General features: G+C 34.7%; 4 protein-coding genes across 5 annotated transcripts; all 4 read right to left on the bottom strand.

Moving 5' to 3' along the window:
* Nucleotides 1-4,699: 4,699 nt before the first annotated feature.
* Nucleotides 4,700-5,606, bottom strand: LOC106353427. Its single transcript, XM_013793183.3, has 3 exons — nt 5,158-5,606; nt 5,023-5,067; nt 4,700-4,943 (listed from the first exon to the last, which is right to left on the bottom strand). Exons 1-3 carry the CDS (start codon nt 5,514-5,516, stop codon nt 4,886-4,888), a joined length of 462 nt encoding a protein of 153 aa, XP_013648637.2. The 5' UTR covers nt 5,517-5,606; the 3' UTR covers nt 4,700-4,885.
* Nucleotides 5,607-5,879: 273 nt separating this feature from the next.
* Nucleotides 5,880-7,975, bottom strand: LOC106353424 (NADH dehydrogenase [ubiquinone] iron-sulfur protein 8-A, mitochondrial-like). Its single transcript, XM_013793181.3, has 8 exons — nt 7,826-7,975; nt 7,421-7,499; nt 7,276-7,329; nt 7,114-7,205; nt 6,906-7,019; nt 6,474-6,541; nt 6,281-6,392; nt 5,880-6,196 (listed from the first exon to the last, which is right to left on the bottom strand). Exons 1-8 carry the CDS (start codon nt 7,877-7,879, stop codon nt 6,101-6,103), a joined length of 669 nt encoding a protein of 222 aa, XP_013648635.1. The 5' UTR covers nt 7,880-7,975; the 3' UTR covers nt 5,880-6,100.
* Nucleotides 7,976-8,042: 67 nt separating this feature from the next.
* Nucleotides 8,043-11,025, bottom strand: LOC106353423. Of its 2 annotated transcripts, none has more exons than XM_013793180.3 (12): nt 10,573-11,025; nt 10,365-10,500; nt 10,165-10,270; nt 9,888-10,011; nt 9,707-9,772; nt 9,541-9,579; nt 9,365-9,445; nt 9,232-9,279; nt 9,073-9,123; nt 8,893-8,961; nt 8,577-8,810; nt 8,043-8,503 (listed from the first exon to the last, which is right to left on the bottom strand). In XM_013793180.3, the coding sequence occupies exons 1-12, from the start codon at nt 10,741-10,743 to the stop codon at nt 8,279-8,281; spliced, it is 1,350 nt and encodes a 449-aa protein (XP_013648634.2). In that variant the 5' UTR covers nt 10,744-11,025; the 3' UTR covers nt 8,043-8,278. The 2 variants fall into 2 exon arrangements, with proteins under 2 accessions (XP_013648634.2, XP_048591693.1); XM_048735736.1 differs by having other exon boundaries at nt 10,365-10,497.
* Nucleotides 11,026-11,491: 466 nt separating this feature from the next.
* On the bottom strand, nt 11,492-15,410 carry LOC106353420. The gene is made up of 9 exons (XM_048735734.1): nt 14,426-15,410; nt 14,218-14,347; nt 12,934-13,439; nt 12,770-12,850; nt 12,575-12,679; nt 12,392-12,505; nt 12,233-12,316; nt 12,057-12,128; nt 11,492-11,965 (listed from the first exon to the last, which is right to left on the bottom strand). Exons 1-9 carry the CDS (start codon nt 14,744-14,746, stop codon nt 11,693-11,695), a joined length of 1,686 nt encoding a protein of 561 aa, XP_048591691.1. The 5' UTR covers nt 14,747-15,410; the 3' UTR covers nt 11,492-11,692.
* Between the last annotated feature and the right edge of the window lie 1,599 nt (nt 15,411-17,009).

The following is a 17,009-nucleotide window of genomic DNA, read 5'->3' as shown; positions in this document are numbered from 1 at the left end:
ATCTAATTTTATGACTTTAAACTTAAAGTGAATTAAAATTATCATGTTCAAACAATTGATATCTGTTTATAATTCAAGATCTATATATATATAAAAAGTACCGGAAATATAGATTTATATACATATATATATATTCAAATTTGTTCATTTTCTTTCTTTTTATAATTACACTAATCAATTAAGTCCCAATCGAATAATTATTAATGTGAATGCTCAACAGATTCCCAAATATATAAGAATTAAGGTTGACATTTGTCTTTATATCGCATGGGTGATACTTATATGTGGTCAAAAGAAGAGAATATAGAGACCTTGATGAATCTTAAAGTTTGTTGGCTTCTCAGACAATGTCACTTTACAATAAACTAAAATCTTACCGATTATATACATTATATATAACACTATTAGTTATAACGAATTTTAAGATTAAATATTTTGATCCTAAGTTTAAATTTATATCCGTTATTTATTTAGATTTGTCATACTTCAGTTATAATAGAAATTGAAATTTTCTTCATGAAAGCTGAATAACTTTTTTTAGGAAAACGAACTAATATGTGATGTGGGAGGACTTTTGTTGTTTAATTTTTTCTTATATCTCATTATAGTAGTACTAAAAAAACCATGTCTACGTTCTTCTGGTTAAGGGCGGATGTACGTTGTGAGGGTGGGCATGTGCCCCATGCTAAATTTATAATTTTGTGTCTGTATTAAGGCTTTCTTAGGGGGTGTATTCAAGTATTAAGGATTTCTTAGGAGGTGTATTTAACTAATAATTTCAAATGGTTTGTATTAAAATAACAATTTTACTGTTATTCAAACAAGGATTTAAAAAAATACTTTAAAATCCAGTGTTACTGAATTTGTCATTTTAACAAACACTTTGAAATCCACTCTCCATTCTTATTGAACAAAATTCAAGTTGGAGATTTTAGAGTGCTTTAAATATTTTTAGGGTGTCTGAGAGAGGTTTTATAATAAAAATCTAAATTCTATGGTTTTAGATGAGATTCTTTTAACAAAAATCACACCAAATTCTAATATTCACCTAAAATCACTATCTCACTAAAAACAAATCATTTCAAATTTCAGATTCAATACACCCCTTTAAAGTAGTTTAGCATCTTAAATGGTTGAGTCATGCCAATATTAACATCTATACTAAAATTTCATGTTTTTTTAAAAAAGAATTTCATGCATTACTACTCATTTCGTGTTATTTTTCCTTTCTTTTTTGTTATCTATATAGTTTAGTAAATAAATTTATCGGCCCTCTTTAATTAATTAACCAAATATGATACTTAACTAATAATATAAATATTAAGTTTTTCAAATAATATTTTGTATAAAATAGTGTACCTAGTACAAAATATATTTTTTATCCACCACTGGTGTGGTTAATGTAGAGTACATCGTAAGTTTTACATATTGGAATTTGAATTTTGCATTCGGTCGTCTGCAAATCAAGTAGTGTATCTTAACTAATGTAAGATGGGTGATCATGAATAATTAAAAATAACAACCAACTCTTCGTTTAATGGTAAAAAAGTGTCTAGTAGATTGAACTCAGTTTTCGTTGGAAAAAATTATTTACATTGTTCCTTCCGACGACAAAGAGGGGAAACATCTTTTTTTTACCAAAAATTGAATAATTAAATTGGTTTATCGCCGACAGGTAGAGATGGCAAAACATGAACCTGCCCGCGGGCCCGGCCCGTTTGAACTTGCTGCGGGGCGGGATTGGTTACAAAGACTCAGGCCCGAATTTTTAGCGGGCCTAGCGGGTTGAGCTTGTGCGGGATTAGGCCAGAAGCGGGATGGGCTCGGTTTGTACCGCGGGACGCGCAGGGGTCCGCAAAGACATCGTCACTTTCAGTCTTCAAACTCTCACCGATAAAATAACCTGAGAGAAGTGGCGATTAGAAAGCATGTCTCTTATGGCTTCTCTTCTTTGATCTCTTACGGCTTCTATTTTTCCTCTTAGATACTGGAGAGGGGAAGATAGTACATCTCTGCTATAGAGGAGAATATGTCTTACGTGAATGATAATTAAATCTGGAGCTGGTGATAAGAGCTGATAGACTTTAGGTTTGCATTTATTGTGAATGGTTGCTTACGTACAGAATACTGATTGTTGTTAGGACTTGAGCTGTTATGATAAATCAGGTTAGACTTGAAATGTTATGATAAATCAGGTTTGTATGAATTAAGTATACTGATCTGAGTCTGAATGGTTGCTTGATAGTTTAGTCTCATAGGATTTGATTTGTTAGACTTTAAGTTAAATTTGTGAATGATTCAGCACGTGTCAAGCGTCTATATAACAAATAAGAAATTTACATACGTTTGCGGCATCTGATTTGTTAAGAAACAAGCAAGACGTTGCTATGTTTCTTGATTATGTGTTTCTAAATCTTGTCCCTGAATATTCCAAAGCCTTTTGTTTCCTATAGCTGGACAACCAATCGTGCATGTTTTGATGTTTAGAGCTAATGAAAAAAAACTAGTTTTGATAACCGAACAAGAGTTTTTGTGTCCAGACGCAACTGAGTTATGTCTGATCATGTTGTTTCGTTTATGCAGGTATGATGAACCGATGTCCCGCGGGCCGACCCGCAAAGCCCAAGTACTATGCGGGGCGGGATTGGTCAGCCCTCGACAAGACCGCATCCCGCGCGGGCCTGTCCCGCTGAGACCCGTTTGAACTGAAGACCGCGGCGGGGCGGGACGGGACGGGACGGGAAGACCCAATTGCCATCTCTACCGACAGGGAATAATGAGACTACAGTTGGAAACAAAATAATTATACATATATTCACAGGAACATGCATGTAAAAATTTTAAAATGTTACAACTGATTAAAATAAGAAGAACAGAAAACATCTACGTTAACTCGGACGTGATCTCAATGTACAACACGTTAGTTAACTGTTTGATGGTATGAGTAGTTAAACAGACAATACACTGAGTTTTAGATCGTCAAGTCACCAGAAGATCACTGTATTGGTCTGATAAGGTCAACAACTATATATATTGAATACATTAGTTATCTAACACGTCATTTAGAATCATATAGTTTGAGATTTAAGACTAAGCATGATCTCATTAGTTATTGTTTACTTTCTATTTTCAAAAATAATACGATTGGTGATGATGGTATATATTTATTTTTCAAATGCATTTTACTTTAGTAAATTATTGACTCCTCCAGTTAGATTACATATACGTGTTCCTAAGCCAATAACGTTCAAGATTCAGCAGTCAAGGAAGAAAGCAATTCCACAGTCGAGTAATAGAAAATATATAATAATAATAATAATAATAATAATAATAATAATAATAATAATAATAATAATAGATAGATAGATAGAAAATTGTTATTAAAGTTATTAATGTTGACAAAAAAAAGTTATTAAGACTTGTCGCTGACATGTTAAATTCTACGAATTTATGCATTTATTACACTGCAATAATATCAAAGAGAGTCCAAAATATCAAACTAAATCATTATTAACGGAGTGGAAAATATATATATATATTTTTATATATTTACGGGTTAGTATAGATTTTAAATATGTCTTATCTTCTTATTTGATTCATAATAATGCTTTTGAAACGAACCGATAAAAGTACTATATTTCAAATCATTCATGGATCATTTGGTCAAATTGGTTGAACCATGGATCATTAAAAAATAATTTTGTAAAATAACTATCTCAAACCTAATTCTGAAAACATTTTTACTGGATTTGTAAGAAATGAACATGTTTATAGCGCTAGAAAGTATAAAAAATAAGAGAAATTACTTAAAATACCCTAAATTGGATACCACTTTTCAAAAATGTATTCAATAAAAAATACACTAACATTTGGGTTATGGTTAGTGATTATTGTTTATGGTTTATTATTTAGAGGGTGAGGTTGGGTTTACAATTTTTTATAAATAATTATAAATTATTCTTAAAAATTTATAAATGATTTAAGGAAGTTAATTTAATCTTTTTATTACAAATTCAGGGTATTTATCAAAATTATTATCATTTAAAGGTAAATTTGAAAATGGTTTCAAACTTGTGATAAAATAAAAAGTTGATTACTTAAAGTATCTTAAATTGGATACCACCTTTCAAAAATGCATTCAATAAAAAAACTCTAATATTTACGGTTTATGACTACTGTTTATGGTTTAATATTTAGGATAAAATAGTATCAAACCTGTGATAAAATTGAGAATTTTCCAAAAAAAAAAGTGCATTTACCGGTGAATATGTTCACGTTCATGATACATTAATATGTAATTTCGAAAATTACATATGTATGCAAGTGGAAAAGATAAAATTATTTATTATTATAAGGTCGTAAACTAAAGTCTATAATATCTTGCAAATCTAAATTAAAATAAATAATATTAATCATCCTTAATATTTATTAAATCTATAAATAGCTATCAATGTTACCAAGAACAATACATGTTTAAAAAAAAATACATGTTTTAAAAAAAGCCCATAGGGTATCCGAAACCCGATAGAGTAAAACCGGATTGGGTAATTTATAAACCAAGACCCGTCTAAAATAAACCCGCGAAATTTGAAAACTGAACATACATGTTTTGGGTTTTAGATTTTAATAGGGCTTAGGGTAACGAAAAGTATACCCATTAATTCTGTTCAGCCATATTACTACCTAACATATCATAATATCAACGAGGAAAAGGTTTTGATTAGCCAACGTGTGTTAGCTACCACGTCATGAAGAAACAAGACACTCTCAAATTATATTTTGCTTAAGACACTCTCAAATTTTGTTATAGACGTTTCTACCATTTTAAATAATATGAAGGTACATGAGGTCCTTTATCCATAGTTTCTTCTTATTGATAAACGTTTCAAGGTCCATAGTCACCATCTCCGATCAAGTTGCATATATCCGAACATTCCACTAAGCTACACACACACACAAGAATCATCAGCTCCTATAGGTTAAAGATTCATGCTGAACAACAACGCTAGGAATGTAATTTACCAGTAATTACGGCTACGAAACCCTTGTTTGAACACCACTAATGGCCTTTTCCATCAGAAACAGTCATAAGAGAGAAAAGATTAGTAACCAAAAGTGAATGAAAAAAGAAAGAGAGATAGAGAGAGAGAGAGGAACCTTCTGATATTGAGCGGTCCTTCTCCGTCTCCACCACGAATGCAAGTGTTGACGCATTTAACAGTGCATTTCTCTGCGTTCTTGGATTTGGGTCGTTGTATCCTCTGTTTCTTGCAGTCTTCACCTGATAGCGTCTGCGGTACGTTTGATAGCGTTTCACCGTCTTGCGGCGGAGGAGGAAGCTCTGCGTAAGCTGTGGACACAGAGGCCATCATAACCGCTGCAGCTACGGCCCCAAACGCCGCCGTGGATATACGAACCGCGGCCGATCTAGTCACCAAGCGGCTCTGACACTGAGATCTACTTCGACTGTTCGAGAAACTCGTGCGATGGATAGGAGATGGAGAGTGTATTATCATTACTTAACTAATGTGTTCGGTCTTTGTTTTGTAAAATTTTTCTTTCTTTCTCATCAGAATCTCTTTGTCTTGTTTTCTCCAGAAAGATTAAAGCTAGTGGTTCTCGTTGAAGACTCTATCTTGTTTATACACGTGGCAACTTCTGGTGGCTTGAAATTCAGATACTGCCTAAACTCCACGAGTGTCAGAATCTAATTACCACGGTAAGCACAAGATTCTGACGTACAAATATAGATAAATAGATAAAAGCCATCATAGCAATTAACCATGCACGTATGTATATAAATCACGTACAAATAGTAATTAACCACGGATTGTTCTTATATAGAAGCACAATCATGTACAAAATCATTTTTTGAAAAATAGTAATTAACCATGCAGGTATTATGGATATAAATCAATGAAAATATGGGATGTATTGTCTCGCTTCAAAAGCAGAACATATCAATTATACACAGCACAAAGCTGGAACACAAAAGAGTTTCAAACTCATAAGATCTCATTTTTTATTTCTAGCAGAAGCAATGAAAAAACGTTTTCCCGGGAAATAACTTGAAGCAAAAGACTGTCGTAGAATGTCTTTTTTAACGGTAGAGACTCTCTGACTTCAGATTCTCAGCAATCTCAGTCTCCCATCGATCTCCATTCTCAAGAAGCTTTTCTTTGTCATAGAGAAGTTCCTATGAAAAGGAGGGAATAACAAAAGGTTCAATATGCATGCCACAAAAGCATAGATGGATAGAAAACTGTGTGATAAAGCTGACCTCGTGTGTCTCGGTTGCGAATTCAAAGTTAGGTCCTTCCACAATTGCATCAACGGGACAGGCTTCTTGGCAGAAACCACAGTAGATGCATTTCGTCATGTCGATGTCGTACCTGTAGAGCTCCAAATCATCATGAAAGGGTAACAAATAAAGCATATGTGGTTATTAAACTGCAAGTGCAGGGATATGTGACCTAGTGGTTCTACGGCTACCATCTTCACGCTCCTCTGCTTCTATTGTGATTGCTTGAGCTGGACATACCTGATGAAATAGACAAAGTATCCCTCTCAATATCACAATCCAACGAAAGAAATTATTCCATAGCCTTGTAAGATACTATATGATCTGTTGAGCAGATAATATGCATCAAGTATGAGGCAATTCATCAGAATTGCTCGCGACTTTAACAGGAAATATTACACTAATAATCAAACGGTTCTCCTAATAACCAGAATAAATTTCCATAAGCATCAGCCTGTGATCTGGAGATATGGCGTATATCAGCAGAACCGGGATTCCACAGCAGAGAGTTAACAATCTTTGTTAAATCAATGCAAAGGTACTCATCCCCTTGAGATGCCTTACAAGAGCTATTAATACAAAAGAACATCAAATCAAGACTCACAGCTTCACAGAGTTTGCAGGCAATGCAGCGTTCCTCCCCAGTAGGATAACGACGAAGAGCATGTTCACCGCGGAAGCGAGGGCTCAGCGGACCCTTCTCAAATGGATAATTGATCTGGAATACACACACAAGAAATAGGAGCTTCAGAATCAATACAGAGTTTCTTTCAAACAAAGAGAGGTTTGAAAGATGTAAGTAAGTAACTCACAGTAACTTTGGGATCAAAGAAGTACTTGAGAGTCAACGACAAACCACGGACCATTTCAGTGAGAAACAGTGTGTTTATGCTCCGTTCAAAGACTGCCAAAAAAAGAAGAAGCAAAGCATGAGAAAAGAAAAGAGTCTGAGAACATATGTAAATAGGTTTTACCAGTATTCCAGTCCTTGGAGATTTCCTTAGCAAGTTGCTCCTCTTCTTCATCATCTGAACCAATTACAGAAGGCAAACACATATGAATGTTTAAAAACGACAATGAAAACAAAAAGAGCAGAGAAGAGAAGAGAAGAGAATATACCTTTCTTGGAGCCGTAAGAAATAGCACGGGACTGCAGTCCATAAAGATGACATCCCTGCAAAGCTTTCCCTGACAAAACCTATGGAAATGAAGATAAAGCTAATAAGAGAGGTAGCCAATAAGTAACCTACACCACAATCACGCAAAATAAACTATCATTTCGTGACGGAGTCTCCCTCATATGATTCCTAGATCAGTTAGATAAAATTAAATCCCTATCAAATTCCTTTTTTCAATCTACAATCTAAATAATTAAGACACAAGGTTCGGTCTGAATCACACAGTTTCGATTTTGAGACACAATCCCGAAGAGACAGATAATAATCTTATTTGATCCCAAAAAACTCTTAAGAGACATCCAAACAAGTAGAAAAGTAAAAAGAAAGGAGCGAAGGAGAATCATACGAGATGGCGAGCACGGAGAGTATCCAGTGACCTGCGAGCCAGCATCGAAGCCATTGATGATGATGAGATTCGATTTAGGGTCCGCTCCTTCCTTCCTTCTTCTTCTTCTTCACTCAGATTAAAACCAACAAAGATAGTTTACGATTTAGTCCCTGGTACAATACCAATTGGATTACTAAACCGGTGTCATTACCGGATTATAAAATTAACCGAATCATTGAGTTACAAAGTCAAATCCAGTTCAGTATAAAATATTATTACATTTTCGTCCCTGGTACAATAGCAATTGAATTCCTAAACCGGTGATATAACCGGATTAACCGAATCATTCCCTTTTTAACGGGATACAATCTAAATTTTGGAGTTACAAAGTGCAAAAGCTTTTAACTGATAGTTCTTGCGTACACTTCTTTACAAAGAAAGATTGTGAAAATGTTTTTTTTTTTTGGTAGATCAATGATTTGGTGCAATGTAGAAAGAGTTCCCACAGTTAATGTGAGATTGCATCAACGGATTCCATCTATCGAATATTATCCGGCCACCACGCCCCATCCTCCCCTGAAACCGGCTTTGAGGGTGACCGGAGGATGTATCAGGTGCTGGAGGAACGATCCCTGCAGCTGCCAGTTTCTCAGGAACCAGCGGTTTTGTGAACAGCATCACCGCTTCATTAGGATCCTGAACCAGTGTACAAGATTTGGTTTAGTGATTAGTTATAGCAACTAAAGAGAGATAGAGAGACGGCTATAACCAGTTTGTGAAGCCAGTTGTGATGCGAGTGTCGTCTCCTAACTTCTTGTTTTATGCCTCCGGGTTGAGGTGCATTGAGGTTTGAGTTTGTGAAACGAGAGTTAGGGATGACGGATGGTCTTGTGCGTACATGGGTGCTGGTGTAGTCATCTGAGTCCATCAACTCCTCGTCGCTTGACCCAAATTTGTAAGATGTTGTTGTAGCTGGTGGGTCTTCCAAGAGCTCTGTTTCATGCTGCAATATCAAAACCCAAATGTCAGACTTGAGCATCAATAACACACACAAGAGTTCTAGGAGGAGGAGGAGTAAGTAGTACCCTGTATTGGAGTTGCATTCTCTGAAGGCTAACCTCGCCATCCATGACATCCCTCTTCTTTTCTTCTCTCTGGCAAATAGTAACATCGAATAAGTGACTTTTGAGGATGCAACCCTTTTTGTTAAGATATGAAATGAAGTTACATACAAGTCAATATTATAAAACTGTCATAAAGAACACCTTAATGAGGGCTTCCAGAATGGTCTTCGCTTGGTCAAGATTGCGTCTAACCTGAATAATAATCATAATAATATTCAGAATCAAACAGAAAAAAAATCATGAAAGAGCACTAACAGATAATTAACAGCCCAGAAAGAAACTAAAAGAAGCCATGCTTACCTGTCGAAGCTTTTCAAACGACTGCACATTGTTTTCTCTCCTTTGCATCTATAGTAGCAGAATCAAAGCTTATTAGTGGTTTTCTTTCTCTGATAGAATTTATATATAAGAAAGTATCACGATAAGAGCATACCCTTCTTGTGTGGAGTCTGTGAGCTTTCTCCCTTGGCCTAAACACATTGTACGGATTGGTGTCATTGACCGGTGGAGGAGGCTGTTCCAAACAAAGAAGCAGAACTTCAATCAAAATAATCAAAGTAAGATCCCTAGGCCTTGATTGTTTCAACAACCGTAAATAATGGTACAAACCTGCAAACGCCTCAAGATTGGCTTCTGCCATCTTTTGCGCTATGTTCACATACAAAAAGAAAATGAAACATATGCGTATTAGTCTTATAAGCCAACCGTGCTCCTCCAGATGGCTTACTGGTTTGTAATATTAAATAACAATCAAACCATAAGGTTAATGCCAAACCTTGTCTTTCCAGAAGTTGAAGATAGCTTGGAAGACTCCATAATTAATAGAAAGTGATTGCAGCGCCTGTAATAAGATTACAAGAAGAATCATTAAAATCTCTGTATGAGTGTATATTTACAAGAACAAGAGATATGATAATCCAAAAGACAAGGAAGCAACAATCAAATTAAAGGTATACCTCAATAGCAGCATCAAGCTGCAAACGCACAGGAACGGGAGAACCAAGGGTAGGTGTAATAACTCCAGCTCTCTCCCGCGTCTTGTGATCCAACACCTCTAGCTTAAAAATAATGCTCTCAAGCCTGTTTCAAACAATTCAACACATTTACACTTTTAGCAGAATCCAATCACTTTTGAGTACTATATAGAGCGAACTAATCCATCTACAATAAGAAACATGATTTATACTAATCCATCTACAATAAGAACATGATTTATCAGATCGATTAGTTTACATTTCGGGTGAAAGCTGCTTGTTGCTATCCTTATCAAACTCATAAAGCCAGTCATCATCCTCATTGTCAAGATCATACTCCACAAACTCTCCAAGCTCAGACCGAGCTACAAAACAAAAAACACAAGACTTAACAGTCTCCAATAAAGCAACCTTCACCACAAGCTATCCAAGATCAAACCAGAGGTAACTAACTAGTACCTCCTCTAGCACGTAGATAAGAAGCAGGTTGACCAAAAGTAGCTAAATAGTCCCGTTCATACGTATCCACAACAACAAACTGAGGCGTTGGTATCTCTGAAGCAAGTTTCTTGCTCGGCACCACTGGATGCACCTGCTAATAACACAATACAAAAGATCACATTTTTTTACACCACAGACAATGATGAAACGGTTAAAACACACTAACCTCATTGTCAACATCGACAGAAGAAGAAGCAAAACGAAGCAGGAGCTGAGAGTTTCTGGTGGCGGAAGTTGGTGTAGTAGTGTCGTCGTCTTCAAAGTCTTTAAGAGATTTTAAAATGGGAAGCTTCTTGTGAATGTCTAATGGCCGTGGACGGAAAGAAAGCCTACTCATTCTACTTACAAGAGTGTGTTTTGTGTATATATATGTATTTAGCTATACGTGTTGCTCCAATAAGACAGGAAGAAGACAAGGAAACTGATAGGCTTCCGACAAAACAGTAAAGCAATCGAACGCGGATTTTAGGGTTTATAGTTTTGAATCTGGAAGAAAGAAATCAAATTCAATACGTAAGCAAGCCTCTCCCTTTATCGTCGAACAATCTCAATTTCTAGGGTTTTTTTTTGTTTGTTTCCTCTGCCGGAGATAATTGCGGCGGTGCCAGAAAAGGAAACAATTAAAATTTGATAATTACGTTTTTTGTTTTGTCAGTAACATATATACAAGGAGGGAAAACTCTGGCTAATCAACTTTTATTTTCCCCAAAAACATATTCAAAAGTAGAAACAATTATTTTCTAAAAAATATTCAAGTCTTAGTAATAGTTTAGTGGTTTCACCTAGTGTTAATTAAATACTTCTACACTAAAAATTTATGTTCTGAATTAAGAAAAACATATTTTATCAACTATTATCAAAAATTAATTAACAAAACTTACATCATACGAGATTTAGATTATACAAATATAATTGTCAGCCAATTATTTAAAATAATACTAATAGTAATCAGTTGTAAAATTATCTATTAATATTTTCTATAATATAAAAAATTGAATTTTATAAATTTGATGATCATTATCATTATTTTTTGTTTGAGCTTTTCTCACATCAAGTGAACTGCTTTTAAATGTACACACTGCTTGTAAAAAAAAAACAGCTTTTTAATGTTTTTTCTTCAAGTAGTTTACAACACTAATAGATTTGTAACAAAAAAATCCACAGCTTCTATTTACAGAGAAAGACCCCCAACAGACCATCTTCAGGGCTTTGTATTCTTCACTTGCTGTGAATCAGGTTTGTTCAACTCTTCAACCACGGTGAGAGCTATGGAAAGTTTTGAAGAATCAAGTGGATGTTCTTCGCCATTGTTTCTTGCTTTTCATCTGGCTCAACTTAAAAGGGCTCCAGCTTTTTCTCCGTTTTGAAGTCTCACAAAAGAGACCAGAAGCAAGAGCTTGTTGAAGCCAAAGCTCAAACTCTTCTTCATCCTCATCCATCATCTCCACGTCTAAATCCCAAGGGAACCTACTCGACTTTGATCTTTGTGTCGTCTTTTCTAACCCAACCATGTTCACATGAAAGCTTGGCGTATGCGTGTTTGGTCTACACGCCATTCCCTATTTAATACAAAAACCATTAAAAAAAAAAACATGTTCATGTTATCTCAATCATCTTCACATACAAGTAATCTGCAAAAAGAGAACTAACCTGGCAAATGGCCCATTCTGAGACGTCAAAGATTTTGCTTTCCGCACAAACAAAAGCACGCGGTATCTCAATCTTTAAAGGACATGAAAAAACAAAGTAGTTATGGATACTTGGATCAAAACAAGATTCGTCATTACAAGCAATCAAGGAAGAAGAGAAGCTTTATACTAACTAACCTTATGTGCTCTCTCCAAGGGTAATGTTCCTTTGAGTTCCACCCACCCATCTCCATCTTTGGCTTGATGATATTGACCACAATCCTGTACATTTAACCAGATTAGATTATCTGAAAGAGAACAAAGATGCGACAAGATAATGGTTTGATTCAATCTCACCTGGCACCATCTTGCCTTTGCTTTACTCCTACTTGTGCACACCCATATGTGTGAATTACCACATTTTGTACAATGTATCCGCCTAGACTCTTCTGATCGATAACCAGGACCACTCTGCAAATGAAAAACAAAACAAATTTGAACATGACAAGTCTCACAAACACGAGCCAAAAGATACTAAACCTGATGTGAAGAAGCATGAGATGTCTGACAAACACTCCTGGTCCTAGACTCTTCTTTTCTTAATTCCTCATCGTAATCTCTCTTCTTTACAATATCAGAAAGAACCTGAAGAAAACAAACGCACAAAAAATTCAAGAACATAAGCATCACAATTACAAAAAAAAAAAAAATCAAGATCATATGCCATCCAATCACCTCATAAGCACATTGAAGTTTCTTGAATGATTCACTAGCCAAAGGACTGCCCATGTTTTTATCAGGATGAACCAGCATTGCCTAGAACAACAAACCCCATAACTTCATTAACCTTCATAGAAGCGGCATTAACCCTACACAGCATTGTAAACAAAGAACCAAACCTTCTTTCTATACTCTTTCTTAAGCACCGCATCATCAATCCTTTTGTGCCGAGGGAACCCCAACGCTTCATAATGATTCAAACTTTTCAGTATTCTCTTCATCTCATCAGCTGAACCTGTTTCTACTTTCACAATCTTAACACTAGAAATCTCCTTCACGCTATTAACAACAGTTGCAGGAGCAGTTGGTTCAGCAGATGACTTATCTTCATGAACCTCCTTTTTCTCGGTTTCTTCTTTGAATGGAACTGAAGGATACTCAAATTCTCCTGAGTAATCTTCTTCTATGATTGTTTCTTCAACTTTCTTCGGTTCCTCAGGTTGTGGTTTTTCACTTAGATTGTCACACCACTGAAGAAGACAGTTTAATAAATCGTTGGACAAGAAAGCAAGATTCATTGAGAGCAATAAACCAAGCCATCCAAGTCTGACTTTGACACAGTACATCGCGTATAAGGCCGCCACTAGAACCACCAGACGGGCATGGTTTAAGGAGAATAAATAGCCTAAAAATCAAACAAAACTATATAAATTTAAAAACATGTAAAACAGTATAAATCAAGCATGAAAATAGAAACTTGCCTCTAGGGATGTTGTCATGGGCAAAAAAACCCGGCCCGGCCCGAACCCAAACTAAACCCGCCCAGAAAATACCCTAAACTATAAAACCCGAAAAAAACCCGGTACTATTAGGGTAACTCGCGAAAAACCCTAGAACTTTAGGGTTACCCACGGGTACCCGAAAAAACTCTTTTTTGAGTTTTGTGGTTTTTTAGTTAAAGTTTTATAGTTTTAACTTAAATTTATATGTATTGAATATTTCATTTTAATCATGTTTTATATTAAATTTGATTAATTTTCAATTATCAAATTTATTTTCTGTATAAAGTAACAAATAAAATTTTCATCATTCATAATTTTCAATTTGCAAATTTATACTATATCCATAATGTAAGTAAATAAATAAGTTATAGAGAGTGCAAAATTTAATAGTGGGCATTGTATGTTTTGATTTATACATCTAATTTTTGATTTCAATCATTTAAATCCTTAAAAATTAGGGTAAAAGTCATCCTTTCAATTATATATATATATATATTTAAAAACCCATAGGGTACCCGAAACCCGATAGGGTAAAACCCGAACGGGTAATTTATAAATCAAGACCCGCCCAAAATAAACCCGCGAATTTTGAAAACTGAATATACGGGTTTTGGTTTTTAAATTCCAACCGGGTTTAGGGTACCCTATGGGTAAAAACCCATTGTTAACATCCCTACTTGCCTCCAACAATAAACAATGTACCGGTGATCCAAAAGTTAGCATACATCCATAAAACCAAAATACCAAATAGTCCTACAATAAAGAGCCCAGGAGTGCAACCAAGGTTCAACACAACAGCTGCAGCAGCTCCCTGCATTAGTATATTCAAAAACAATCAACTCAATGTACAATCCAAATGTAGTAAGACTTTTAGTGGAGAAGACAATACCATACTGAGGAGAACATAGACTAGGCTAGATAAGGAAGTCAAGCTAAGGAAGCAACTCCACATTATCAGAAGCAAAGCAGATGAGCCTAACTTGGCGCTGCAACGGAAACCCCTCAGAATGCAATCTTTCCAGTAAACAATTGACAGACGAATCAGCCGTGATAGCTTCCAACATCCACTACACACCAATGGCCAGTGACGCGCCACGATCTCTCCTATCTTCTCCACAAAACTCCTCATGGCAGAACAAGCATCAGAGCACATGTGTTTCTGAGACTGCATCCATTTCCAACCTTGTTTAACCAGCCCAATATCTTCCATAGCTCAAATCCAACAACAAGAGAGGATGAAACTGCTAAAAAGGCAACTACTTTTTAATCCCCAGCTCACGAAGACAGAGATTGAATGATGTGAGAGCAGAACCATAGAGACTCATCTCTATATGAAACCAGCTTCACCGCCATGGCTTTGATCTATTGTAAGATCACAAGATAACTTACTCAATCAGATAAACTTCACAGAGAGAAGATATACAAGAAGCAACACACAGTAGCAAGAAAGACAATCTCTTCACGCCTTATTCGTTCAACGCAAGTCTCTTCACATACAAGTTTCCACAACACAACAGATTTTTAAAAAGGCAAAGTAAAGCTCCGCAATGTCTGAAACAGACAACAAAAAAAAAGGAATCTTTCTCTTTCCCTTTTTCAGCAAAACCAGTCTTTGCTTCATTCAAAGACATTCTTAGAATTGCCCATGAATGTCCCACTTTTAAAAACCGATCCTTTGATCGGATCCATGAATAAAAATAAGCTTCGTCGGAGAACCACCACCACCGTCAAGAGTGTCCAGGGAGAGATATAGTGAGTGAGTGATAAACAAAAGGAAGATGATGGGCTTTAGTTAAAGTAGATTGTGAAGGGGCACTGTGAGGTTAAAGCTCGTGAGAAAGCGAAAAAACAAAAGTTTCGAAAAGCTCTTCAAGGTGAGAGAGACGACAAAGTTTCACGTATATAGAGAGAGAGAGAGAGAGAAGATATAATCAATCCATAGTTAATTAACAGTTAATTAGCATAGTTGTTGTATTGAATAAACACACTTTATTACTGGAGTAGTGTTAATCTTATGGGTCCCACTTTACTTCCAAGAGTGTGAAATCTCCTGCGGGTGCTTGTAACCGAACTAGGTTAAATTCCGGTTAAGTTCTATAAATGCTGAAGACCAGTAATGGATTTAACCGAATTGAACCGCATTTTTCAAGGTATTTTTATACGTTTCTTCTTGACAGTTTCTTTGCATACTAATTGCTTTTTCGGTTTGGATATACTGATTATAGAAAAAAAATTTGCTGTTCAATTTTTCAGTTGTCATTATATGATGTATCGGTGAAATATTCTTGTGGAATTTGGTTCAAGTTTTTATTTCAGAACATGTGCTTTTAAATGATTGTTTGTTTTCATCTGACAAGACTGACATTATTTAGTTAAGCATGTTCTGTTATTTGTATCCATAGTGTCGTGTATTTATATTTCTGGGATTATGTGTATACAACAAAGATACCAAAGTGTTCATTTCTTTCATAAGAAGAGTTCAATGTTCCTAAAAATAATATATGTTCCTGTTACTTTTTTTTCAACATGTTCCTGTGACTTATAAGTTACAGAAACTTATATCTATCTTATTAAAACTCAAGTACAAAATTGGAGTGTTTGGAGACTTGAATAGAACTTTTAAAAATTTGGAGTGTTTGGTAACATGGATTGCAGTCTTTTAAAAAAAAATATTTTTGTTTGAAAACAAGGATAGTAGTATTAAGAAAAAAAAGTAATGGGCTTATGTTTTTTTAAAAAATTTAAAATTATCTAGGCCACTTTTAAAATATACCAAAATGGGTCATTCTAATTCCCTAAAAAAAAATTTTCTAAACTAACCATAAAACAAAATTTAAACTTTATATACATATTTCAAATCAAAATAATAATTCAAATTTGATTTATATCAAAAATTGATTCAAAAATATACATATATTCAAAAATAGATTTTTACTAAACTATTTTTCAATAACCATTATAAAAAAATATTGTCAATATATATAAGAAAAATATAATACAAAGCCCAATTTGAAATACCAACTCAAATTATGGTTTTCATATTTCATATTAAGTTTTAAAAATATAATATATGTAATTATTTATATGATGGTATGTATAAAATACTATTAATTATATGATTACTTATATGATGGTACATATAAAATACGATTAATTATATGATGATAAAATACGATATATAATAATGACTAGGGATGGGCTTTTGGATACCCATACGGGTTTAGTTCTGATCGGTTTGTATTTTGAGTTTTCGGGGTCAAATATTTCAGCCTTATTAAAATGTTTCTAAATTTTTGTTTGAGTTCGATTTGGATCTTTGCGGGTTTGGTTTGGGTTTGGATAACTAATTTAAATTATTTTTAAAGTCTTAAATCATTATATATTTTAAATTTCTCAAAATGTATAAATAAAATAATATATTACGTATAAATTTGAATAACATATGTCATAATACTTAAGCTTAACATATCAAT

Source organism: Brassica napus, chromosome A7 (genome assembly GCF_020379485.1).
Source record: "Brassica napus cultivar Da-Ae chromosome A7, Da-Ae, whole genome shotgun sequence".
Lineage (NCBI taxonomy): Eukaryota > Viridiplantae > Streptophyta > Magnoliopsida > Brassicales > Brassicaceae > Brassica > Brassica napus.
This window is presented reverse-complemented; position numbering and strand designations above follow the sequence as displayed.